Source organism: Coregonus lavaretus (genome assembly GCF_964263955.1).
Source record: "Coregonus lavaretus genome assembly, chromosome: 3".
In the NCBI taxonomy this organism is placed as follows: domain Eukaryota; kingdom Metazoa; phylum Chordata; class Actinopteri; order Salmoniformes; family Salmonidae; genus Coregonus; species Coregonus lavaretus.
In genome coordinates, this window is record NC_139990.1 from 3,139,289 (window position 1) to 3,167,008 (window position 27,720).

The 27,720-nt window shown below is 46.8% G+C and overlaps 1 protein-coding gene across 1 annotated transcript; it reads right to left on the minus strand.

Annotated features, from left to right (window-relative positions):
- Nucleotides 1–27,720, minus strand: LOC311109121 (DENN domain-containing protein 3-like). Its single transcript, XM_084151932.1, has 23 exons — nucleotides 27,580–27,720; nucleotides 25,514–25,811; nucleotides 24,889–25,004; nucleotides 23,521–23,651; nucleotides 23,175–23,286; nucleotides 22,821–22,940; nucleotides 21,549–21,767; nucleotides 20,690–20,805; nucleotides 20,001–20,156; nucleotides 19,185–19,281; nucleotides 18,939–19,042; nucleotides 18,283–18,467; nucleotides 15,995–16,522; nucleotides 14,618–14,877; nucleotides 13,847–14,017; nucleotides 12,395–12,524; nucleotides 12,083–12,190; nucleotides 8,942–9,084; nucleotides 8,252–8,412; nucleotides 7,780–7,919; nucleotides 7,250–7,368; nucleotides 5,205–5,342; nucleotides 1–1,011 (listed from the first exon to the last, which is right to left on the minus strand). The coding sequence occupies exons 1-23, from the start codon at nucleotides 27,658–27,660 to the stop codon at nucleotides 811–813; spliced, it is 3,834 nt and encodes a 1,277-aa protein (XP_084008058.1). The 5' UTR covers nucleotides 27,661–27,720; the 3' UTR covers nucleotides 1–810.

A 27,720-nucleotide genomic window follows, 5' to 3' on the forward strand; every position in this document is an offset into this window, starting at 1 on the left:
TCACTGTCAAATTGCTTTATAGAAATAACGTTAAAGATCTTTGGTTTCAGTTAATGCAATACAAAAAAGTCAATTTCATGACGCAGGTTCACAGAGGACAGTTCTGGGATGTGAATTTAAATCTTAGATGTTATACTGTCTCCTGGTGGCAAAATCATATACAGAATACACATAAAACTACTATTTATGGACAATATTTCACTTTTTCATTGAAATGGTTAGAAAATAGTTTGTCATGTTACATGCAGAGCCAAATACATTGAGAGTCTTCATTCCTATATATTTTTTATAATACCAGTAAACAATACAAAAATGCACAGTTTGGGTTTAATGTCTTAAAACATACAAAAAGGTATATTTACAAAAGAAAACACATACATTAAATATAAAATACTCATATGGCTGTGTCATTTGTCATGCATCGCTAAGGTAGTACCAATATAAAAAGCTCAGGCTCTTCCTTAGATGCAAATATTAAAATAAGCAGTAAACAAAAAGGTATTTAATTATAGGTTGGACAAATTACGCGCTAAAAAAAATCCTATGCAATCAGGTGAACATCCCTTATTTTCCTTTTGGTTCGGTCATCCATCCACAGGCAGTCAAAAATCACGACGAGTCCATTTCCCAACTGTTCACAATAACCTGGGTTAATATGGCACAACTTAACAAAACATTTTTCAACAGAAAACGAAAAATAGTGTTTCTTATTGGACCATTCAGCCGCTCCCTGTTCCAGTCCATTTTCTACAGTTTTGTGCCTAATGAACACAACCCTGTTCTGAACCCCAGGCACCAGTTCCACTCCAGTTACTCCACTTTCCAAATGGCTATCTTCCCGTCCTCGCGGGCTGCCCCACTCAGGACATAGCGGTCCTCTGCGGAGCACAGTGCCTGGACACAGTCTGTGTGAGCTACCAGCTCCTTCTCCACCGTGTGTCGCTGGGTGTCCACTACGTAGATCTTCCCCCTGGACTTCCCCGAGCTCCGGCCGCGGCCGCCAACCCAGATCTGACAGGACAGGGTAAAAGATGTGATTTTATGACCAATAAGAGACATCTCTGTTTTTAATAAGACATGTTGAATTGACAATGGACAGCATGTCAGAATGCATGATCTACTGTATTATGTAGGCATTATCTACTGTATTATGTAGGCATTAGCTACTGTGTTATGTATGCATTATCTACTGTGTTATGAGTGCATTATCTACTGGGTTATGTGTGCATTATCTACCGGGTTATGAATGCATTATCTACTGTATTATGAATGCATTATCTACTGTATTATGTGTGCATTATCTACTGGGTTATGTATGCATTATCTACTGTATTGTGTATGCATTATCTACTGTATTATGAATGCATTATCTACAGTATTATCTACTGTATTATAAATGCTTTATCTACTGTATTATGTATGCATTATCTACTGTATTATAAATACATTATATACTGTATTATAAATGCATTATCTACTGTATTATGTATGCATTATCTACTGTGTTATGTATGCATTATCTACTGTATTATGTATGCATTATCTACTGTGTTATGAATCCATTATCTACTGTATTATAAATGCTTTATCTACTGTATTATGTATGCATTATCTACTGTATTATGAATCCATTATCTACTGTATTATAAATACATTATATACTGTATTATACATGCATTATCTACTGTATTATGTATGCATTATCTACTGTATTATAAATGCATTATCTACTGTATTATGTATGCATTATCTACTGTATTATGTATAAAAAAAAGCAGAAAAGTGGGAAGGGGAACCAAGGCTGATTTGGACCAATGAATACTTTCACTAGATTCAACTTTCACATAATAGAATACCTAAACACAGTACGAACTGTAAGTAGTGGATCTAGTAGTCCAGTAGAGTACTCAAGCAATGCCCGTTAATGGAAACTACAGTAGAATAGAAACATCTTAATTTTGGGTGTGACACTCTGGCTCTATGGACGTTTATATTGAGCCAGGGTTGTTCATTTTCATGTGTTTGGGTGTATTTCATTTGGTGGTGTTGGGGATGGGTGAGTTTCATTTTGTTTGTGTCATGTGGTGATTGGTCGATGACTCCCAATCGGAGGTAACGAGTGTCAGCTGTCGGCTCGTTATCTCTGATTGGGAGCCATATATATTCTGTGTGTTTTCACCTTTGTTTTGGGGGTTATTGTTCCAAATGTTCTATGTTCAGTCTGTGTACTGAGGACGTCACGGTTCGTGTTTTGTTTTGTCGTGTGTTTCTTTATCAAATTAAAGTCATGTTCACTCGCTACGCTGCGCATTGGTTTCATCCTTCAGACGATCGTGACAGAATAACCCACCACAAGAGGACCAAGCGGCGTAACAAGCGGCAACAGGACCTACCTACGCAGGATTTATGGAAGCCTCCTAAGGACTTTTGGACATGGGAGGAGATTCGGGCTGGAAAGGGTCCTTGGGCACAACCGGAGGAATATCACCGCCCTCGTGAAGAGCTGGAGGCAGCTGCAGCCGAGAGGAGGTGGTATGAGGAGGAATATCACCGCCCTCGTGAAGAGCTGGAGGCAGCTGCAGCCGAGAGGAGGTGGTATGAAGAGGAAGCGCGGAGTCGAGGCTGGAAGCCCGTGGTTACTCCCCAAAAATTTTTTTGGGGGGGGCACATGGCTTGGGCGCCTGGGCAGCAGGAGGCTGCCACAGGTAGAGCTGGAGAGAAGGCTATCGGATTACGGGAGCCATTGGCGAGTAGAGGGAGGGAAGTTGTTGTGGCACGGCATGAGAGACTGAAGTGTGTTCCCAGTCTGGTCCGGTCCGTTCTTGATCCCCAGTTAAGGCCAGTGGTGGGTGTTCCCGGTACGGACCGGTCTGTTCCTACTCCACGCACCAGGTCCACGATGTGCGTCGCCAGCCCGGCCCGGCCTGTTCCGGCCACTCGCACCAGGGATAAGGTGCGCGTCGCCAGCCCAGCCCGGCCTGTTCCTGCTCCACGCACGAATCCTACGGGGTGCGTCACCAGTCGGCCAGAGTCTGCCGTCTGCCCAACGGCGCCTGAACTGGCCGTCTGCCCAACGGCGCCTGAACTGCCTGTCGGCCCTATGGCGTCTGAACTGCCCGTCTGTCAAGCGCTGCATAAGCCGCCCGTCTGTACTGAGCCTGCAAAGCCGCCCGTCTGCCATGAGCCTTCAGAGCCGTCCGCCAGATCGGAGCCGCTAGTGCCTTCCGCCAGACAGGAGCCGCTAGAGCCTTCCGCCAGACAGAATCATACACCTGCTATGGAATCAGCAGGAGCCGACGCAGCCCATATCAGACTGGAAGCTCAGGTTCGGAACCAGAAAGAGCAGCTCCTGCAGATGGGAGCCGCCCTGCTGGAGGTGATGACTGCAATCCGAGGCTGGGGTCCGCCTCCACCGCCAGCCTCCCAGCCAGCACCATCAGCCAGCCATGAGCAGCCAGATCTGTCAACCAGCCATGAGCAGCCAGACCCGTCAGCCAGCCATGAGCAGCCAGATCCGTCAGCCAGCCATGAGCAGCCAGACCCGTCAGCCAGCCATGAGCAGCCAGATCCGTCAGCCAGCCATGAGCAGCCAGATCCGTCAGCCAGCCATGAGCAGCCAGATCCGTCAGCCAGCCATGAGCAGCCAGATCCGTCAGCCAGCCATGAGCAGCCAGACCCGTCAGCCAGCCATGAGCAGCCAGATCCGTCAGCCAGCCATGAGCAGCCAGATCCGTCAGCCAGCCATGAGCAGCCAGACCCGTCAGCCAGCCATGAGCAGCCAGACCCGTCAGCCAGCCATGAGCAGCCAGACCCGTCAGCCAGCCATGAGCAGCCAGATCCGTCAGCCAGCCATGAGCAGCCAGATCCGTCAGCCAGCCATGAGCAGCCAGATCCGTCAGCCCGCCAGGATCCGCCAGATCCGTCAGCCAGCCAGGATCCGCCAGAGCCGTCCAGCCAGGATCCGCCAGAGCCGTCCAGCCAGGATCCGCCAGAGCCGTCCAGCCAGGATCCGCCAGAGCCGTCCAGCCAGGATCCGCCAGAGCCGTCCAGCCAGGATCCGCCAGAGCCGTCCAGCCAGGATCCGCCAGAGCCGTCCAGCCAGGATCCGCCAGAGCCGTCCAGCCAGGATCCGCCAGAGCCGTCCAGCCAGGATCCGCCAGAGCCGTCCCGCCAGGATCCGCCAGAGCCGTCCAGCCTGGATCCGCCAGAGCCGTCCCGCCAGGATCCGCCAGAGCCGTCTCGCCAGGATCCGCCAGAGCCGTCCCGCCAGGATCCGCCAGAGCCAGCCAGCCAGGATCCGCCATCTAGTCAGGTACTGCCCCTTAGCCCGGTGCTGCCCCTTAGTCCGGTGCTGCCCTTTAGCCCGGTGCTGCCCCTTAGTCCGGTGCTGCCCCTGAGTCCGGTACTGCCCCTTAGCCCGGTGCTGCCCCTTAGTCCTGTACTGCCCTTTAGTCCGGTACTGCCCCGTAGTCCGGTGCTGCCCCTTAGTCCGGTGCTGTCCCTTAGCCCGGTGCTGCCCCTTATCCCGGTGCTGCCCCTTATCCCGGTGCTGCCCCTTATCCCGGTGCTGCCCCTTAGGCCGATGCTGCCCCTTAGTCCGGGGTTGCCCCTTAGTCCAGGTGGGGTTAGGTGGAGGGTGGTCATTAGGAGGAGGCTACCGAAGCAGGTTGTGACTGTGGTGGGGTGGGGATCACGACCGGGGCCAGAGCCGCCACCATGGACAGACGCCCACCCAGACCCTCCCCTAGTCCTGATGTTGGTGCGCCCGGAGTTCGCACCTTTAGGGGGGGGTACTGTGACACTCTGGCTCTATGGACGTTTATATTGAGCCAGGGTTGTTCATTTTCATGTGTTTGGGTGTATTTCATTTGGTGGTGTTGGGGATGGGTGAGTTTCATTTTGTTTGTGTCATGTGGTGATTGGTCGATGACTCCCAATCGGAGGTAACGAGTGTCAGCTGTCGGCTCGTTATCTCTGATTGGGAGCCATATATATTCTGTGTGTTTTCACCTTTGTTTTGGGGGTTATTGTTCCAAATGTTCTATGTTCAGTCTGTGTACTGAGGACGTCACGGTTCGTGTTTTGTTTTGTCGTGTGTTTCTTTATCAAATTAAAGTCATGTTCACTCGCTACGCTGCGCATTGGTTTCATCCTTACAACCGCCGTGACATTGGGTCTGCAGTGCAGTCTGCAGACAGTCTCACCTGGTTTTTGACCTTGATGATGCAGGTGACGCCTGCACAGTCGGGCAGCTGGATCCTCTGGAAGGGCTTGGTGGGCTCCGCGAGGTGCCACACACACAGCTCCCCTACGTCTATACAGGCCGTCCACAGCTGCTCCTTCTGAACCACATACAGTGGGGGAAAAAAGTATTTAGTCAGCCACCAATTGTGCAAGTTCTCCCACTTAAAAAGATGAGAGAGGCCTGTAATTTTCATCATAGGTACACGTCAACTATGACAGACAAAATGAGGAAAAAAAATCCAGAAAATCACATTGTAGGATTTTTTATGAATTTATTTGCAAATTATGGTGGAAAATAAGTATTTGGTCAATAACAACAGTTTCTCAATACTTTGTTATATACCCTTTGTTGGCAATGACACAGGTCAAACGTTTTCTGTAAGTCTTCACAAGGTTTTCACACACTGTTGCTGGTATTTTGGCCCATTCCTCCATGCAGATCTCCTCTAGAGCAGTGATGTTTTGGGGCTGTCGCTGGGCAACATGGACTTTCAACTCCCTCCAAAGATTTTCTATGGGGTTGAGATCTGGAGACTGGCTAGGCCACTCCAAGACCTTGAAATGCTTCTTACGAAGCCACTCCTTCGTTGCCCGGGCGGTGTGTTTGGGATCATTGTCATGCTGAAAGACCCAGCCACGTTTCATCTTCAATGCCCTTGCTGATGGAAGGAGGTTTTCACTCAAAATCTCACGATACATGGCCCCATTCATTCTTTCCTTTACACGGATCAGTCGTCCTGGTCCCTTTGCAGAAAAACAGCCCCAAAGCATGATGTTTCCACCCCCATGCTTCACAGTAGGTATGGTGTTCTTTGGATGCAACTCAGCATTCTTTGTCCTCCAAACACGACGAGTTGAGTTTTTACCAAAAAGTTCTATTTTGGTTTCATCTGACCATATGACATTCTCCCAATCCTCTTCTGGATCATCCAAATGCACTCTAGCAAACTTCAGACGGGCCTGGACATGTACTGGCTTAAGCAGGGGGACACGTCTGGCACTGCAGGATTTGAGTCCCTGGCGGCGTAGTGTGTTACTGATGGTAGGCTTTGTTACTTTGGTCCCAGCTCTCTGCAGGTCATTCACTAGGTCCCCCCGTGTGGTTCTGGGATTTTTGCTCACCGTTCTTGTGATCATTTTGACCCCACGGGGTGAGATCTTGCGTGGAGCCCCAGATCGAGGGAGATTATCAGTGGTCTTGTATGTCTTCCATTTCCTAATAATTGCTCCCACAGTTGATTTCTTCAAACCAAGCTGCTTACCTATTGCAGATTCAGTCTTCCCAGCCTGGTGCAGGTCTACAATTTTGTTTCTGGTGTCCTTTGACAGCTCTTTGGTGTTGGCCATAGTGGAGTTTGGAGTGTGACTGTTTGAGGTTGTGGACAGGTGTCTTTTATACTGATAACAAGTTCAAACAGGTGCCATTAATACAGGTAACGAGTGGAGGACAGAGGAGCCTCTTAAAGAAGAAGTTACAGGTCTGTGAGAGCCAGAAATCTTGCTTGTTTGTAGGTGACCAAATACTTATTTTCCACCATAATTTGCAAATAAATTCAGTAAAAATCCTACAATGTGATTTTCTGGATTTTTTTTCCTCAATTTGTCTGTCATAGTTGACGTGTACCTATGATGAAAATTACAGGCCTCTCTCATCTTTTTAAGTGGGAGAACTTGCACAATTGGTGGCTGACTAAATAATTGTTTCCCCCACTGTATAGCACACAACACCACTCCATCATCACCCCCATACCATGTCAACGTAGCACAGACTTCACTGATCACAGTAGGAAATATTACAGACTATGTATACAATACATGCAGGGATGGAACATGACACTGGCCAGCCGGGCTAGCAGGCCAGAATTTCTACTAACCCCGGTAACAGTCTGGTCCAAAGTCTGTGCCTTTCAAAAACACAATTTCACTAGCCTGGTAGGTTCTGAAAAGTACTAGCCTCAGCTCGTTTAATTTCTATATTTATACAGACACATAAACCATGACCCACCTCATGGTAGAGAAGGAGGCTGCTGAAGGCAGTGGGGGAGCCACAGAGCTGTTCAGGAAGGGAGATCTTGCGATGCAACGTTCCATTTTTCCACACCTCCATAATGCAGTCTCTGGCACCTGAATGACATAGGAGGAATAACAAGCACAATTATAACAATCAATCTTGTCACATACAGTATTATAAACTGGGTGGTTCGAGCCCTGAAAGCTGATTGTCTGACAGCCGTGGTATATCAGTGGTATACCACGGGTACGACAAAACATTCATATTTACTGCTTTATTTGCCTTGGTAACCAGTTTTTAATAGCAATAAGGCACCTCGGGGATTTGTGTTATATGGCCAATATACCACGGCTAAGGGCTGTGTCCAGGCCCTCCGCGTTGCGTCGTGTGTAAGAACAGCCCTTAGCCGTGCTATATTGGCCATATACCACACCTCCTCTGGCCTTATTGCTTAAGTATAGTATAGCCAGAAGTAATTTTAATCCTTTTAAGTACACTATTTGTATGTTTTTATGTGTACTTACAGCACCATAGTGTTCCATTGCAGAGCTGAACGGACTGGAGGCGGTCGCAGGAGAGCCGGAACTGTTTCCTCACCTGTAGTGTGGACACGTCCCACGTCATCACTGTACCCTCCTCACTGCAGGAGTATGCCACCTTGGGGCTGCAACAGGGAATACATGCACAGGTAAAGACTAATGTTACTGATACCCCAGAGAAGAATCAGCCGGTCTATGTTCAGTATGGCACACAGCAGCAAAACACGGAGCGTTTCTTATACAAGTTCAGATTGTCGCTCCCTGTTTCAGTCCATTTTCTTCCGTTTGGTGCCTAATGAACACAGCCCAGGTATAAATAAAGGATGTCATACATTGTACTTAGAGCTGGGACTGCTCATCGATGCCTTTATCATACGCTCCTAAAAAGAAGGCTCGCTCAATTTCTGGGATATCAGTAGTAGCTGTATGTTTGATGCATGTCAACGTCACACCTCACCTGTATTCCTTGCTGCGCTCCCCTAGGGCCAACCCTGTGACCTCACTGCGGTGGTCCGTCAGCTGCTTGTTACAGGACATGCTGCGGGTGCTCATTATGTAAATGACGGAATCCTGGGAGCCAATCCACACCTGCTGCCGGTCCACTCCCAGCATGCAGTTCTGAAGAAAACAACATAAAATAACATTAGGAAGATACAGACTGTTATTCTGTATAACCTGTGTGGCTCAGATGGTAGAGCAAGGCACTTGCAATGCCAGGGTTGTGGGTTTGATTCCCCCGGGGGACCAGTACAAAAATGTATTCACTCAGTACTGTAAGTCACTCTGGATAAGAGTGTCTGCTAAATGAGAAAAATAGAAATAACCAGACAGGCTGCCCAGAAGCTTTTTTAAGCCATGGAAGCAAGCTTGATTACCACCGGCTTTTCTCAGGTTTGTTCCAATAAGCAAGTGAATACAAGACTTGGAAGTGTGGCAACAAGTCCTTGATTTCAGACACCACCAGGGGTCAGCAGAATCCCTGGAGTTATTTTAACTGACAAAAAAACACTAAATATAGTTCAAATGGGTCAAAGCAGAAAGATGACTAACAGTGGTCAGTGAATCACTGCTGCTTTTTCATACTTCTGTAATTGTCCTTTTCCTTTAAAATAGCGGTCTCATCCCTGTTCCACGTCCATAGCCTTACCACTCGTGAAGAACCCACTTGGACTTGGCTTTGTTGCATGGACCAGCTGGCTGCGTCAAACACCACCACCTTCCCGTCGCTCAGGGCACACCACAGTTTGGGGTTCCCATCACCCTCGGAGTCGGACGATACGCCCAGCTGTCCTGAGAATGTAAACAAAAATATTGATGAAGGTCTGGAACGCCTGAATCCACATTCTGTATGCATCTATTTCTATTGGCCCACAAGCATGGCAGAACATCTCTCACATACTGAACACGTCAATTAGATCCGACTCAAATCCAGTAAGTAGGTCATGGTTTGACTAGAGATATTTAACTATACAGTTAAGGAAACAAAACACCCTGATGAAGACTGTGAAGCTGAAAGGCATAGATTATTCTTTATTTATAATAAATATATATTTTCTAATACATCTTCTAGTTTGTTATGAGCAAAGCTAAATATCTCACACACACACACTGAAGAAGTGTAAACATTCACAGTTACACATAATGGCACGCATAGGGAACTTCTGTCAGATATCATTCATGATCTAGTAAGAAATCAATCCATATTTTCAAATACACTCCAAAACTGTTCTATTTCCTTTAACGGCGTAACATTTATTTTTCAAATCATAATAGGAAAAATAAAATAAAAAACAATAATGTGTCACATCCTCCCTTTCATGGGGAGGAGTGATGAACAGAACGGAAAGGAGGAGGGAATATGACAAACATTAATGACCTACATTTAGACCCTGAGAGCTAGGACTTCAATGGTGCTCTGTGCTGAAGCAGCACTGTTACTAATGCCTAGACGATCATGTCCAGGCCCTGTACCGTTGCCACTACCATGCCACCTTCTAATGGGATACAGATGGAACAGTCAGCGGGAAGGCCTAGAAAAACACACCACTGTCTGTGAGAGGACCAGGGGAAGGAGTAGGACCACTGTCTGTGAGAGGACCAGGGGAAGGAGTAGGACCACTGTCTGTAAGAGGACCAGGGGAAGGAGTAGGACCACTGTCTGTGAGAGGACCAGGGGAAGGAGTAGGACCACTGTCTGTGAGAGGACCAGGGGAAGGAGTAGGACCACTGTCTGTGAGAGGACCAGGGGAAGGAGTAGGACCACTGTCTGTAAGAGGACCAGGGGAAGGAGTAGGACCACTGTCTGTGAGAGGACCAGGGGAAGGAGTAGGACCACTGTCTGTAAGAGGACCAGGGGAAGGAGTAGGACCACTGTCTGTGAGAGGACCAGGGGAAGGAGTAGGACCACTGTCTGTAAGAGGACCAGGGGAAGGAGTAGGACCACTGTCTGTGAGAGGACCAGGGGAAGGAGTAGGACCACTGTCTGTAAGAGGACCAGGGGAAGGAGTAGGACCACTGTCTGTAAGAGGACCAGGGGAAGGAGTAGGACCACTGTCTGTAAGAGGACCAGGGGAAGGAGTAGGACCACTGTCTGTAAGAGGACCAGGGGAAGGAGTAGGACCACTGTCTGTAAGAGGACCAGGGGAAGGAGTAGGACCACTGTCTGTGAGAGGACCAGGGGAAGGAGTAGGACCACTGTCTGTAAGAGGACCAGGGGAAGGAGTAGGACCACTGTCTGTGAGAGGACCAGGGGAAGGAGTAGGACCACTGTCTGTAAGAGGACCAGGGGAAGGAGTAGGGATATTGTGTTAAAGAATGAAGCTGTTGTTGGTTCCCTGATGTCACTAGGTTAAGACACAGGCTCCTTTACACATAACCTTACTGTTAGTTTAGGTGCTGGGAGGATCCTTGCAGGCTAGGGCCTGTTTCTTATCTGCCCAGTCAAAACAACACGTTTTGAGACGTACTATTGAGCCTGAGAAAAAATAATGCTGATTCAAACGATTTATGTTAGAAACATACGTTTCGGATGTAAAATTGAAGTCAGACTTTAACACATCTCATTGTGTAATACAAGTCTGTGTAATATAATATAAACGTTTGTGGTTTGAGTAGGAAGAACAATTTCAGTGATTCTATTGCGACTACTGTATGACTCTACTATCAGTAATCAGCGCATGAAACTAAGGATGAAACTAAGGAACACAACAGGAAGTGGTTGGTGGTGATGCGTTGGGAAAATCTGTGTCTCATTATTTGTTTAAGAGGCAGTAACAAACCTCGGAACCAAAACCGCCTCTGGTCAAGCCTCCTCCTGTAACTCCACACTGACACCATCACACTGACACTGTCCTAGCTGCAGTAGCATGCAGCAGTGTGACAGACCTGGGTTCAAATACTACTTTAAATAATGTTAAATACTTTAGCTGTGCTTGATTGAGCTTGCCTGTTGCAATGGAACCAGTAGAACAATCCCAAGAGTTCAAACCCCGCCCACCTGACACTCCAGGCAGATTAAAGCAAATGCACAAAGTATTTGAAAGATTTCAAATAGTATTTGAACCCAGGTCTGGAGTGTGACATATTTACATTTTACGTCATTTAGCAGACGCTCTTATCCAGAGCGACTTACAGTTAGTGAATACATATTTTTTTTATACTGGCCCCCCGTGGGAATCGAACCCACAACCCTGGCGTTGCAAATGCCATGCTCTATCAACTGAGCTACATCCCTGCCGGCCATTCCCTCCCCTACCCTGGGCCAATTGTGCGCCGCCCATGAGTCTCCCGGTCGCGGCCGGCTGCGACAGAGCCTGGATTCAAACCAGGATCTCTAGTGGCACAGTTAGCACTGCGATGCAATGCCTTAGACCACTGCGCCACTCAGGAGCACGGGGGACCAGCACATATGTTACTAGGACACAGGCAGGACACAGGCAACATGATTCTTGTGTGTTGTTGTCGCGCAATACTGTACCTCGACTGCAGAACACAGATTTGAGGACTACTACCATTTAAGTAATGATCTGAGGAGTAGTGTCTGTGAAGGTATGTGGGATGTCCTAGACTGGAGGAGAGTGAGGGTTGAATAGGAAATACCAGCAGCACCTACTTGATCTACTGAGAATACTGTAGGGTGTTTATAGTACTGGGAAATCATACAACAGATATGTAGTGTTACCAGTTTGTTGAACAGGAACTAAATGGTGTCTGATGTCAGCTCTAGTTTGACGCTCCACGTCATAATGTCACCTTCCCTTGAGACTGACAGTGTGCCATAAGGGTTTACCTGGGGTGTAGAGCAGAACATCTACCGCCTGGGGGCTAGTCAGGTCCAGAGATGGGTTGATCTTGTGTTTCAGGGTCTCTGACGTGGTTTTGGGCACCATCATTGGCACTGCTCAGGATGGACAGACAGGTCAGAGGTCAACGTTTGAATTGAACATCTCCTGAGAAGCAAGACACTGTTATAAACATGCACTTTCTGCTAATAATTTCAATAACCTACTGCACAGAACATCGCTTCAGATTGTTTTTGTATCTTCTGTTTTTTTTTTACCCTGTTTATTTTTGTCATGCTAAAAGATTAACTTTGGCATACCTTCCAGTTTCATTCTGTCAAAGTGTGCCAACTTGGTTGCAGCAAAAATTGCCTTTTGTGACTGCAGACAGCCAACCACTGCATCCATCAACAGGGCATTGGTCAGAGCCTGCTGCATATACTGGGGGTCCTGAGAGAGAGAGAGAGAGAGAGAGAGAGAGAGAGAGAGAGAGAGAGAGAGAGAGAGAGAGAGAGAGAGAGAGAGAGAGAGAGACACATGGTGACATGGTGCTGACGTTGACATGAAAACGGTGACATGGTGCTGACGTTGACATTAAAACGGTGACATGGTGCTGACGTTGACATGACAACAGGGAGAAAAGGATGAGTAGAATGCAACACGTCTCTACGGCCAGGAGTTTGTAAACAGACAACCTGGCTCTTACACATACAGTAACTCCATGGCATCTGAACCATGCATTGGTGGAGGCTAGCCTGGCGCCAGATCTGTTTGTGCTGTCTTGCAAACTCCTTGTCTAGTCATTTTCATGCCAGGACAGCACAAACAGATCTGGGGCTAGGCTTGGTGAAGGGAGCAAGGGATGAGGACTTAATAAAAAGAAAGACAGAAAAGGACCCTGGGAAATGCAGTCTTTCCAGTGATAACAGAGAAGAAGACAATATATGAGTGAGATGGGCCAGAAGTGTCCATTTTATTTCATGCAGTTTAATAGCAGAAACTGAAGGCTGGAAAGTAGTGGAGACTTTTGCCTGGCTGAACAATAGAGTCAAGCCCGTATGGAACTCCCCAGCTCCCCCTCTTCCATGGAATGTCAACCACACCCACTGAGCTACAGTACAGTCTGCCAGAGAGGCCCAGGGTGGCATCAGGAAAGGTTTAAGTGCTAACGTTGGCCATCACATCTGTGCTGCTAAAAGCAAAACTCCTCTCATAGTGTACATACTGGGCATACATTAATACATAGTCAGATGCCGAGAGAGAGAGAGAGAGAGACAGAGACAGAGACAGAGACAGAGAGGGAGATACAGAGAGACAGAGAGAGAGAGAGAGAGAGAGAGAGAGAGAGATACAGAGAGACAGAGAGAGAGAGAGAGAGAGAGAGAGAGAGAGAGAGATACAGAGAGACAGAGAGAGAGAGAGAGAGAGAGATACAGAGAGACAGAGACAGAGAGAGAGAGAGAGAGAGAGAGAGAGAGAGAGAGAGATACAGAGAGACAGAGAGAGAGAGAGAGAGAGAGAGAGAGAGAGAGAGTGCTACGTCCCAATTATCTCTCCTTCCTCCCAAAGTGTGCATTTGTTCACTTCTATTCACTAATTTCAAAGGAAATGACAGGTATAAGAAAAACTGTAGATACTCCCACTAGCCCATGCCTCCACCAATCCAATGCTTAGATTTGTGGGAAGTAGTGAACGAGTGCACACTTTAGGAAACGTGAGACTATTGGGACAGGGATTAACCGGAAGTTTAAAGTCACATTTTGACATCCTACCTTGTGGTCGTCGGCCATCTTCCGTCCGGCCCACATCTCCTTAACCATGAGGTGCCAGAGGTCAACCTCTGACTTCAGGTTGACCTCAAACGTCTCTTTCCTCAGGGTGGTCTTGATCTTCAGAGACGGGATCCTCAGCAGCAGGAAGGGAGCCGAGGAGATCTTCACCTCCTGAGGTACAACAGCCAACTGGTTACTCACAATTCACTACCTTTATTTTAGCAGGGAGTCCCACTGAGAAGAAGGTCTCCTTTTCAAGGGAGCCCTGCATCTCAACACATTACACAACCATTAGCCAGGTCCCAGATCTGTTTGTGCTGTCTTGTCAACTATAGCCTGGTCCCAGATCTGTTTGTGCTGTCTTGCCAACTATAGCCTGGTCCCAGATCAGTTTGTGTTGTAAAGACCTATGGTTGTAACTCCTATGGTTGTAAAGACCACCGATCTGGGACCAGGCTTATTTTTTCACCTAACACCATCTTCGACTTATTCATATTTCTAATAGAATACTTGGTAACAATTTGTATAATGGTCCATAAAGCCATGTATCTATAGTGCCTCATGATAACGGTACATGGCATACACTGTGCTATGGAGTCGATCCAGTCGTTTACATTAGCTGTACACATCATAAACATTACTTTGTTTGTCTGTTTTATAGCTTAATGTATTCATATAGTAATCTCTATCAAAAAGTCTACTATCATGAATGATATACGGTATATCACATGAAGTGTAGTAGGAACGTAGATGCGGAAGGTCCTAACTCACCTCAATGTCTCTGAACTTGGTTACCTCCACGTACCCGGGTCGTCCTACGGTCAGCAGGAACAGTCGTCTCTGGGTCATGGCGATCTTGCCCACACCGTGGCTGGTCTTGACCGAAGAGGACAGCTTGAAGACACACTCGTTAGCCTCCAAGTGCTCCAGGACCGAGGCCGGCAGGGCCACTTCCTGAGCCTCGGCCTCCGTCTCTTTCCAGAAGGTGTAGAACACTCGGAAGAGCTCTGGATCCACCTGTTTTTGCTGGCCTGCAGGGGGCAGTCTGGGGTTAGGATCGAAAAATTCCTGAAACCAGCATTTCTGGGACAATATGGGCATTTGGTCAGTTTAAAGTTACTATACTTCACAATGATTTCAGAAGGTTCTAGCATGGAAAAGAGAAGCTAGCAGGGTTGGGGAAGGAGTTACAGGAACAACATTACACAGCCTTGTTTTGGTTGGCTTGTGGAGCAAGTCCATGGTGTGTGGGTTCACTGGAGCAAGAGACTCACACACTCCACATGTACAGTATGAAGAGTAATGTGAGGTACTAAACACACACTTCCACAAGGCAACTCACAGTCCAATGGACCATTGTACGATACAGCGGAGTCAGAGTCCTGTTTGTAACAGAGCCAATAGAACACATAGGCTGAATTCTATTTTGTCATTCAAAACCAAGACTTCAAGTGAGGAAGCAAAGGAAATGATTAACCAGACTTCAGCCTTGAAGGCATGCTATGTGTGGGTGTGCTTGAAGCTGCACACAGGTTGGGAACCAAACACTAATCTTAAATGCGATCAGATTTAAGACCTGAGGGGATAGTTTATTAAGCAGAATGAACAAAGGCCAAAGCAGCACACACACACACACACACACACACACACACACACACACACACACACACACACACACACACACACAGCAGGGTTGGAGATGGGAACAGCACATCATGCTATGCTTACTTTCCAGATTGGAATTAAGGTAAAATACAGACAGGGAAGAAGCCTTCACCGCAGAGTCACAACCTTGACAATCCAAGCCGCTCTTACAACATTCTGATGGGGGGGGGGGGGGATTCAATAGACAGATGAATTAGCATGGCCATTCACTACAGGTATTAAGGTATTAACACATCAATCACAGGGACTGGGGTGATTACGGAGTAGTGGCCAAGTATTATCAACTGGATTATGTTCATGATGAGTCCCATACAACAAGGGGCTAATGTAAAACCATCACAAAATGGGTGGAAAATCAAGACTGGCATAAACACACGTCCCTTGGTGAAGACACCCTTCACCAAGAAAGAGACAACCCTCTCTCCTTTACCCTCACTCATTATTTCCTTCTTTCTAAGCTTGGAGTCTGTGTGACTTCCTTACCCACAGTGAGAGCCTCAAACAGCCGGTGAATGGTCGCTTGGTCCTTGACAATCCCAGACTCCTGCACGTGCCTCACAAAGTCCTCCAACTGCATGTGCTTTTTCGGCAGCTGGAACCGCTTGACACCTTCGTCGTCATGGCACGCCCGCTCCCTCTCGTGGTCCCTCTTCACTCGACTAATCAGACGTTTGATCTCGGTTCGGCGGTTAGCTTGTGCCCGTTCCCCATCCTGTAGAGAGTCCACCAGTGCGTTGACCAGCTCGCCAGGGAAGATGTCCGTGTCTGTCTTGTAAAGGTTCTGAAAGTCTTCCAGAGCGTCCAGACGTTTACCAGCCACGGTGTTGACAAAGCCTCGGAGGTAGTGGTAGCAGGCCAGGAGAGAGGAGTCCTCGGAGGCCACCCCGCTGATGGCCTTGCCCAGGAGGGTGATCATCTCCTGGTAGTAATTCTGGACGTAGTGGTAGGCCAGCGGCGGAGGGAACTCAGGAAGCTTGAAGCATCTCACTGGCTTCTGGGGAGACTTCAGACCTATTAGGGTTCGATCACAAAGGTTTTAAGAACTGAGAACAGCATTTCTTAGACGAAACCTTAAAGCAGTTGGCCAATCGTCCTTGGTTGGATCTTAAAGGTGGCAAACTCAATAGTAGTGGTCAACTACAACAGGGTTTCTCAACTTAGGTCCTGGGGAGTACCCCGTGTGTGCAGGTCTTCACCTCAACCACTTAACACTCATACTAAAACCACTCAATCTAAATTCAGAAATCACAAAAGATAACTATTCGCATCGACAAGTACCGCACACCTGAACCTACAGTTGTCCATCTGAATTTACCGCTGTCCACCTGAACCTACAACCTACAGCTGTCCACCTGAACCTCCAACCTACTGCTGTCCACCTGAACCTACAATCTACTGCTGTCCACCTGAACCTCCAACCTACTGCTGTCCACCTGAACCTACAACCTACCGCTGTCCACCTGAACCTACAACCTACTGCTGTCCACCTGAACCTACCGTTGTCCACCTGAACCTACAACCTACTGCTGTCCACCTGAACCTCCAACCTACTGCTGTCCACCTGAACCTCCAACCTACTGCTGTCCACCTGAACCTACAACCTACTGCTGTCCACCTGAACCTCCAACCTACTGCTGTCCACCTGAACCTACAACCTACCACTGTCCACCTGAACCTACAACCTACTGCTGTCCACCTGAACCTACCGTTGTCCACCTGAACCTACAACCTACTGCTGTCCACCTGAACCTACAACCTACTGCTGTCCACCTGAACCTCCAACCTACCGCTGTCCACCTGAACCTCCAACCTACTGCTGTCCACCTGAACCTACAACCTACCGCTGTCCACCTGAACCTACAACCTACTGCTGTCCACCTGAACCTACCGTTGTCCACCTGAACCTACAACCTACTGCTGTCCACCTGAACCTACAACCTACAGCTGTCCACCTGAACCTACCGTTGTCCACCTGAACCTCCAACCTACTGCTGTCCACCTGAACCGCCAACCTACTGCTGTCCACCTGAACCTACTGCTGTCCACCTGAACCTCCAACCTACTGCTGTCCACCTGAACCTCCAAACTACTGCTGTCCACCTGAACCTACCGCTGTCCACCTGAACCTCCAACCTACTGCTGTCCACCTGAACCTCCAACCTACCGCTGTCCACCTGAACCTACCGCTGTCCACCTGAACCTCCAACCTACTGCTGTCCACCTGAACCTACCGCTGTCCACCTGAACCTCCAACCTACCGCTGTCCACCTGAACCTCCAACCTACCGCTGTCCACCTGAACCTACCGCTGTCCACCTGAACCTCCAACCTACCGCTGTCCACCTGAACCTACAACCTACTGCTGTCCACCTGAACCTACAACCTACTGCTGTCCACCTGAACCTCCAACCTACTGCTGTCCACCTGAACCTCCAACCTACCGCTGTCCACCTGAACCTACAAACTACTGCTGTCCACCTGAACCTCCAACCTACTGCTGTCCACCTGAACCTCCAACCTACCGCTGTCCACCTGAACCTCCAACCTACCGCTGTCCACCTGAACCTCCAACCTAACGCTGTCCACCTGAACCTACAACCTACTGCTGTCCACCTGAACCTACCGTTGTCCACCTGAACCTCTAACCTACCGCTGTCCACCTGAACCTCCAACCTACCGCTGTCCACCTGAACCTACAAACTACCGCTGTCCACCTGAACCTACAACCTACCGCTGTCCACCTGAACCTCCAACCAACTGCTGTCCACCTACCACTGTCCACCTGTATCTTCTTGAGGGAGGTATACATGAGGGGCCCCACCAGGGACCTCACACCCTCCCCCAGGTTGGGCAGGCTGGCCCCCAGCCTCTTGCTGAGCCGGCTCTCTGGGCTGGTGTATTTACGGGCCAACTCCTGCATGGTGGGCCGTCGCGGAGACTCTGTCATGGACCTCAGCCTGGGGAAGAGGACAGTGGTGTAGGGAGAAGTTGCCCTTAGTTGCTGATCTTAGGTCATTTTAGCATTTCCCCCGCTAATGCTTAAGGTTAGGATTGGGGGAGGGGAAGCCAATCCTAGATCTGTACCTAGGGGAAACGTCACCCCGGAGTGAGGATAGACGTCAGGGGAAAGGCTGTGCTTATACCAGGAATGGACCAACTTGGGATGTGTGTATGAAGATACAGTACTGCAGTGTTTCCCAATCCTGGTCCTGAGTACCCAAACGGGTGCACATTTTTGTTTTTTGCCGCAGCACTAACACACATGATTCTAGTAAAAGGATTGCTGATGAGTTGATTAGTTGAATCAACGATTTGAAACCAAATTAAAATCCTACTGAAACCCATTACATTTGCAATAATGGTCAAAATAAACTCTTTACTAGTTTAAAGGTAAAGATTTATGCTAAACTCTTGTCTTTCCTTCTCACCTGTAAGCTTCTGTCCGAGTACTCAGCTCCATGCGCGTGAACGCGTCCATCTTCCTGTTCAGACGATCCCGTAGGAATGAGTGGAAGATGTGTGTGTCCAACACCTGCAAAGAAGACAAAATACACTGCGTTCACTTTCAATTGGACAGGTAAAAAAAACAGGTATTGAAACAAGTTAAATATGTCCTAAATATTGTAGGTTCAAACAGATTGATGTGTGTCTTACTGAATAGGTTTTGGTCGTACCTTCTTGAAAAATGGCTGGTCTGCTGGTTCTCTAGACCTGAGGAACTCTTCACTGTTGAAGACTCTGTGTTCGTAGTTGAGGTGATCGTGGACTTCTCTGTGGGGGGGTGCGGTGGCAGTGGTGGTGGTCGGGGTGAGGTGGGGGGTGGGAGTGGGGGTGATGGGAGTGGGGGTGAGGTTGAGAGTAAAAATCACTGGATTAGCTTGCCTGTCCTGATATTGAACAGGAAATTACTGTGATTTTGCACAGGAAATTGCAGTTATATTGGTTTTAATAAAGCAGGATTTTGTTTCACGTTTCAACGTTTATTCGCAGCATGCACAGGATACAACAGGTGTAAAACAGTACAGGGAAATTCTTACCTTGGGAGATCTTTACAGCAATGCAGTGATAATAATATAGACAATCATTGAAAATAACAGAAAATAGAAAGGAAAAAATGCAGAAGTAGAATTTAATAGGATAACTAACAGTGTTGTTCAAATGTCTAAATAAATCAATATCCATTTGATAATCATCAAGCTTTGGTCCAATCAAATACGTATAACTAGATACTGTGTGCTCAATTTGAGTCTCAATTATCAAAGTAACATAAATACATGTAAATTAGATTATAATATTGTAACAACTATGTAATAATATTATAATAATCATGTCAATGTTTTGTCCTAGTGAACGACAGTAAACGAAAACATAGTATAGCTGTCATGCTAATCTCGGTTAGCCCAGAACTCAAATGTAGCATAATTTGGTCAGATGCTCGGTACCATTTATGTTTCCGTAGTCTTTCCACAAGAGATGAGTTTCATGCTGACCTGAAGATGTTGACGATGAGTTCCAGAGTGATGTTCTGGATGTGTGTGTTGAGTTTCCTCTGCCACTGCCTCCTCTGGGCCCTCAGGTCGTTGACGTCTGTACTGGCCCCCAGGTGACACACCTCCAGGTCATAGTGCATCTGGAGACCCTCCGCCCTGCACAGACAGACAGACAGACAGACACACACACACACAGACACACAGACACACACAGACAGACACACACAGACAGACAGACACACACAGACACACACACACAGACAGACACACACAGACAAACACACACAGACAGACACACACACACACACAGAGAGACACACACGCATAAAACCCCCTTCCCCTATTTATAACAATCCATGTTGTTTCCAGAGCAACGGACAAATAGGACAGCAAACTAACTGGCTGCGTTTACGCACGCAGCCCAATTCTGATCTTTTGCCCAATTATTGGCAAAAAACCTGATCTGATTGGTCAAAAGACCAGAATTGGGCTGCGTGTGTAAACGTATCAACCGAGTGTCTTGTCCTCTAGGTCATATTCATTAGGCACCAAGCGAAAGAAAAGAGACTGAAACAGGGAGGGACAGCCTGATCTTGTCCAATAAGAAATGTTCATTTCCATTTTCCGTTGCAAAACATTTTGCTACGGCGTGCCCTAATGAACATGCCCCAGATCCTTTCCTGTCCTACCGTGTTAGAAAACACTCTCTAGCCGCCAGCGGGATGTCCGGCAGGTCAACCCCGCCGGACCAGGAAGACGACATGGTCCCATCATCAATATTAACCAGAATCAGATCATCTGTTTCCTGTAAGGCCAGGGGAAACAAAACCACACAGTAAAACACAACACTCTGTCCCTCTTAGAGAACACACTGTAATGGAGGAGAACAACGGATTAGGGTCGAGTCAGGAAGGTGAGCTCAAATTAACTGGACTTTCTGTTAACTTCTGTCCTGTATGTCAGTTAGGATATTGAACCACATGATCCTCTATACTGTGTAAAGCAAGTAGAAATGCTGATAAATGATAAAGCATGATAAATCTGTTTATTAAATAATAAATAAATCACTGATGCGAGGAACATTGACAGACAGTGCTGGTGCCATTCTTACCGTGGCTACCTCCTGTAGTGGTGCAGGTAGCAGCCCATGAGGTAAGATAACAGAAGAGAAGATGTACTTTATTGTCCATTAAAACGAAAATGTGTCTTTATGCACAACCCAAACCCCCGAAAAACACACACAAACCCAGTGGGGCTGGAAGCAATGGGTCAGCAGCAATGCAGCGCCCCTGGAGCAATCATATATTAAAAAGTGCCTTGCTCAAGGGCTCAGCGGCAGGCGATGGTACCCAGGATGATCACAGCAACCCTCCTTTTGCCCGGCTGACTCTGCACACGTCTGAGCTGGGATTCAAACCGGCAACCGCTTCTCTAACCACTAGGCTATCTTCCGCCCCAGGTAGGGGTCATTATCACTATAACTGTCCCTACCTGATCATGCTACAGTATTCTATTCTAGCATGGCTACATAGTGATATCCATCCTTACCGCGGCCACCTCTTCATAGTGGTCCAGGTGACAGCCCATGAGGTAGGCGGTGGGCGCCATGAGGAAGTCCAGCATCTGGCTTGAGAGGACGGGCACGAAGGGGTGCTGCCACACCAGGGGGTGGATGAAGTGCATCAGGCTCTCTGCCATTAGGGTGAGCTGTGCCCAGTCACAGGACAACAGTACTACTCTCTGCTCTGTCAGCAGGCTGGTAATGATCTGATGAGATCCAGAAAGAAAGACAGACAGGCAGACAGACAGGCAGACAAGAGGTAACATGGATATCAGTCCTGGGTTCAAATACATGTGTATTTTATTATTTTTTATTTAAATACTTATTTTCGGTGTATTCAAGTATTTTCTAATAATGTGGCCCGAATCAACTACTTCTATTGAAAGCATTTTCTAATAATTTCCTATTTATAAGCCTACTATTTGAAAGTATTTTCAAATACTTATTTCCAAATACATTATTTCAAATGCCAAACAAACCTGGTTCAAATGCCTGGGAGTATTTAAGTATTTGTATAAATACTGTGTATTTGAGTATTTTCAAATACATGCTAATACTTTCCAAATGTATTTCCAAATATATTCCAATATTCAACTAGTTGTGTTTTTTCAAATAAAAAAAATATCTAAATACTTACTTCCAAATGACTTTGAAAGTACTTGAAATTGTCACGAATTCAGCCGAGGCTGCCCCTCCTCCTTGCTCGGGCAGGTTTCGGCGTTCGTCGTCACCGGCTTACTAGCCACTACCGCTCCATTTATCATCACTCCATTTGTCTTGTCTTGTCAATCACACACACCTGGTTCTTATCCCCTCATTAGTCTGTGTATAAGTGTTCCCTCTGCCCCCTTGTCCTTTGTGAGTGATTGTTCATTGTGAGAGTGAGTAGCTTGGTTGAGCTACTCTTGCCTTGTATGTAGCCAAGGTGGATTTTTCCCTTGTGCTAGTTTCGTTTTGACGCTTACTGCGCTTTATTCATGTATACTGAATAAACTCTGGATTTCTGTGTTTTACCTCCTGCGCCTGACTCCGTCATTCACACCTCATCACAGAAATACCCTAAATCGTATTTGAACCCAGGTCTGATTGATATAGACATGTCTTTTACTATTCAAAACAGATGGACAGAAACATACTGTACATTTGCACATTATCACATTCCCACAGTCTTTTAGTCTCTCTAATTGCATTGAAAGAAAATATAATGTAGTGGGGGTTAGGCAGTTTTGTGGCTGTATAATCCGTGTGTCTGTACTCACTTGGAGGAGCTGTCGGGGTCTAAAGCAAAGGAAAGGCAGATGGAGGTCGAGGTCAACAGCCGGCCTGTCCTTATCCTCCCGGGAGGGAAGCACAATCTGGAGAGGCCTCAGACTAAAGACCTGGGACAGAACAGGCAGAGGAATACAGATAGTTAAACTATACTAGTTGAAAGTCAAACACTTAACAATACAACACACTACATAAACATACAATAGATTAAGGTTGGGCCCTTAGATTCTAAGTGGAGCAACGCTATTGGCAAAATGCCCATGCTTGGTTTTACGGTTTATCCTTAACATGATATCCACTGTTAAATAATGCCCGTAAATCATAGAGGGAGACAATTGGCTCACCACATGCAGTTGCCCAGGTGGAGGTATGGGCACCAGCGACAGCTTGGCTGAAAACTCCTTCACCCTCTCCTCAAAGTCCCCCATCCAGCTGGGCTTGAGCTGGGTCAAGAGACTGAGCACACACCCATTAGAGGGACACCATACAGTAAAAACATGAACATACAGGTCAATAGGTGTCTAAGATGAGTTGGACTGATGCCTTTATAACGATGGCCCACATCTGGCATGTATTTATTGTGATAACATGTAGTCTACTGTTTTGTATTCTCGTTCGGTATTTACTTGAACACAAAGAAAGACCTTGAGGAGTAAAAGGATGGTGAGAGGATGGTGAATTTGTTCTCACCATGACAGGCAGTCCCTGAGAGCGTTGTAGTAAGGGTATTTAGAGATGACACAGATGCCGTATGCCGTGTAGAGACGGGACGACTTGGAGGACAACCGGTGGCCATTTTGGTGCCCACCATCCTGAGAGAACTGGGACGCAAGCAAACGACCAATCAGAGAGCAATGTTTTCCACATTGACCAATGACAGTGAAATGACTATTCATGTGGCTGTAGACCGTGTTTCTATTCCATGTGTCCTTCTACATTCACATAGCAGCATGTGTCCTTCTACATTCCCATATCAGCATGTGTCCTTCTACATTCCCATATCAGCATGTGTCCTTCTACATTCACATAGCAGCATGTGTATTTCTACATTCACATAGCAGCATGTGTCCTTCTACATTCACATAGCAGCCACATAGCAGCATGTGTCCTTCTACATTCACATAGCAGCATGTGTCCTTCTACATTCACATAGCAGCATGTTTATTTCTACATTCACATAGCAGCATGTGTCCTTCTACATTCACATAGCAGCATGTGTCCTTCTACATTCACATAGCAGCATGTGTCCTTCTACATTCACATAGCAGCATGTGTATTTCTACATTCACATAGCAGCATGTGTCCTTCTACATTCACATAGCAGCATGTGTATTTCTACATTCACATAGCAGCATGTGTCCTTCTACATTCACATAGCAGCATGTGTCCTTCTACATTCACATAGCAGCATGTGTCCTTCTACATTCACATAGCAGCATGTGTCCTTCTACATTCACATAGCAGCATGTGTCCTTCTACATTCACATAGCAGCATGTGTATTTCTACATTCACATAGCAGCATGTGTCCTTCTACATTCACATAGCAGCATGTGTATTTCTACATTCACATAGCAGCATGTGTCCTTCTACATTCACATAGCAGCATGTGTATTTCTACATTCACCTAGCAGCATGTGTCCTTCTACATTCACATAGCAGCATGTGTCCTTCTACATTCACATAGCAGCATGTGTCCTTCTACATTCACAGAGCAGCATGTGTCCTTCTACATTCACAGAGCAGCATGTGTCCTTCTACATTCACAGAGCAGCATGTGTCCTTCTACATTCACAGAGCAGCATGTGTCCTTCTACATTCACATAGCAGCAAATGTAAAAGTCTACAAATGTACAAAAAAAACATGGACTTAAAACATGGATCTAAAACATGGATCTAAAAAGGCCAATGTTTAAAAGACATCTTTGTTTTGCTGATGAACATGCTTATGTCCATCCAATCTTAAGCCCCTCTGTCTTCAAATGATAAACCATTCTGTATTGAAGAAGGTAAAGCATTCCAGTGCGCATGGATAAAGCTCAGCTGGTGAGCCGTCCCACCTGTATAGGCCTGTAGTACTGCACCACTACGGCATGTGTCCTGTTCCCGAAGACATCAGTAAACACCAGGTAATGGTACGAGTCTTCTCTCTGCTCGCTGGCTATCTGAAGACCCCCTGGCCAATGGAAGAAAGCAGACACAAGACCTCATATAAGAGGAATTATAAACTGGGTGGTTCAAGCCCTGAATGCTGATTGGCCGACAGCCGTGGTATATCAGACCGTATACCACGGGTATGACAAAACATTTATTTTTACTGCTCTAATCACGTTTATAATAGCAATAAGGCACCTCGGGGGGGTTAGTGGTATATGGCCTATATACCACGGCTAAGGGCTGTGTACAGGCACTCTGCGTTGCGTCGTGCTTAAGAACAACCCTTAGCCGTGATATATTGGCCATATACCACACCCCCTCGTGCCTTATTGCTTAATCGCACGACACATACACCTTTGGTGGTGAAGATGACAAATCTGGAGTTCTGAACATGCTCCTTTAATCATTAATACGTAGTGCTATGGTGTAGTGTGTGTGTTGACCTAGTCTAGGTGTTAGGTAGTGTTTCACTGAGGATGGGTCTAGCCGAAATCAAAACGGCGACTTCTAGTCATCACGCTGTGTCACCTGGGAAGCAGAGCTGAGGCAGGGCGATGAGGTCCAGGTCCTTGGGGACACTGATGTCCTCTGTGGTGCCACCCCCTCCATCGATTCCCTTGGCTGCCTCTCCATTAGCCGTACAAGGCCTCTCCATCTTCTTCTTGATGAAGGAGCGCCTCCTCTGGACCCTGGTGAAGGCCGGGGCGTGACCCTGACCTTTGGTCTCACTACTCACACTCTCCTTGGTCACAAAGGGTGGGGCGTGCACCTGCAGTACCTCCACCTCCAACAGGGGGAGCTCTTTGATTTTGGCCTGCTGATGTGACTGGCAGGAAGGGGAAACAATGCATTATATCATATACAGGCCTACAGTTGGGGAAAAAAGTATTTAGTCAGCCACCAATTGTGCAAGTTCTCCCACTTAAAAAGATGAGAGAGGCCTGTAATTTTCATCATAGGTACACATCAACTATGACAGACAAATTGAGGAAAAAAAATCCAGAAAATCACATTGTAGGATTTTTAATGAATTTATTTGCAAATTATGGTGGAAAATAAGTATTTGGTCACCTACAAACAAGCAAGATTTCTGGCTCTCACAGACCTGTAACTTCTTCCTTAAGAGGCTCCTCTGTCCTCCACTCGTTACCTGTATTAATGGCACCTGTTTGAACTTGTTATCAGTATAAAAGACACCTGTCCACAATCTCAAACAGTCACTCTCCAAACTCCACTATGGCCAAGACCAAAGAGCTGTCAAAGGACACCAGAAACAAAATTGTAGACCTGCACCAGGCTGGGAAGACTGAATCTGCAATAGGTAAGCAGCTTGGTTTGAAGAAATCAACTGTGGGAGCAATTATTAGGAAATGGAAGACATACAAGACCACTGATAATCTCCCTCGATCTGGGGCTCCACGCAAGATCTCACCCCGTGGGGTCAAAATGATCACAAGAACGGTGAGCAAATATCCCAGAACCACACGGGGGGACCTAGTGACCTGCAGAGAGCTGGGACCAAAGTAACAAAGCCTACCATCAGTAACACACTACGCTGCCAGGGACTCAAATCCTGCAGTGCGAGACGTGTCCCCCTGCTTAAGCCAGTACATGTCCAGGCCCGTCTGAAGTTTGCTAGAGTGCATTTGGATGATCCAGAAGAGGATTGGGAGAATGTCATATGGTCAGATGAAACCAAAATAGATATTTTTGGTAAAAACTCAACTCGTTGTGTTTGGAGGACAAAGAATGCTGAGTTGCATCCAAAGAACACCATACCTACTGTGAAGCATGGGGGTGGAAACATCATGCTTTGGGGCTGTTTTTCTGCAAAGGGACCAGGACGACTGATCCGTGTAAAGGAAAGAATGAATGGGGCCATGTATCGTGAGATTTTGAGTGAAAACCTCCTTCCATCAGCAAGGGCATTGAAGATGAAACGTGGCTGGGTCTTTCAGCATGACAATGATCCCAAACACACCGCCCAGGCAACGAAGGAGTGGCTTCGTAAGAAGCATTTCAAGGTCCTGGAGTGGCCTAGCCAGTCTCCAGATCTCAACCCCATAGAAAATCTTTGGAGGGAGTTGGAAGTCCGTGTTGCCCAGCGACAGCCCCAAAACATCACTGCTCTAGAGGAGATCTACATGGAGGAATGGGCCAAAATACCAGCAACAGTGTGTGAAAACCTTGTGAAGACTTACAGAAAACGTTTGACCTGTGTCATTGCCAACAAAGGGTATATAACAAAGTATTGAGAAACTTTTGTTATTGACCAAATACTTATTTTCCACCATAATTTGCAAATAAATTCATTAAAAATCCTACAATGTGATTTTCTGGAAAATGTTTCTCATTTTGTCTGTCATAGTTGACGTGTACCTATGATAAATTACAGGCCTCTCTCATCTTTTTAAGTGGGAGAACTTGCACAATTGGTGGCTGACTAAATACTTTTTCCCCCCACTGTACATATGACGTGTATGACTATGTGTCATATGATTAATAGGATGTGGTGGTATCCTAAGCCCACAAAAATCAATGTATTGCAAAACCAACAGTGTATGTCCCCTTTTGATTGAGTCAGCTGTACCTACCTGATAGAGTTCCCTGAGTTTATCGCTGGCTGCTCCAACCACCACACAAGCCTCCAGCAGTCCAGAGGGAATATGTGCCATCAGAGACAACAGCAGAGCTGGCCGGACACCAACGACACACACACACACACACACACACAC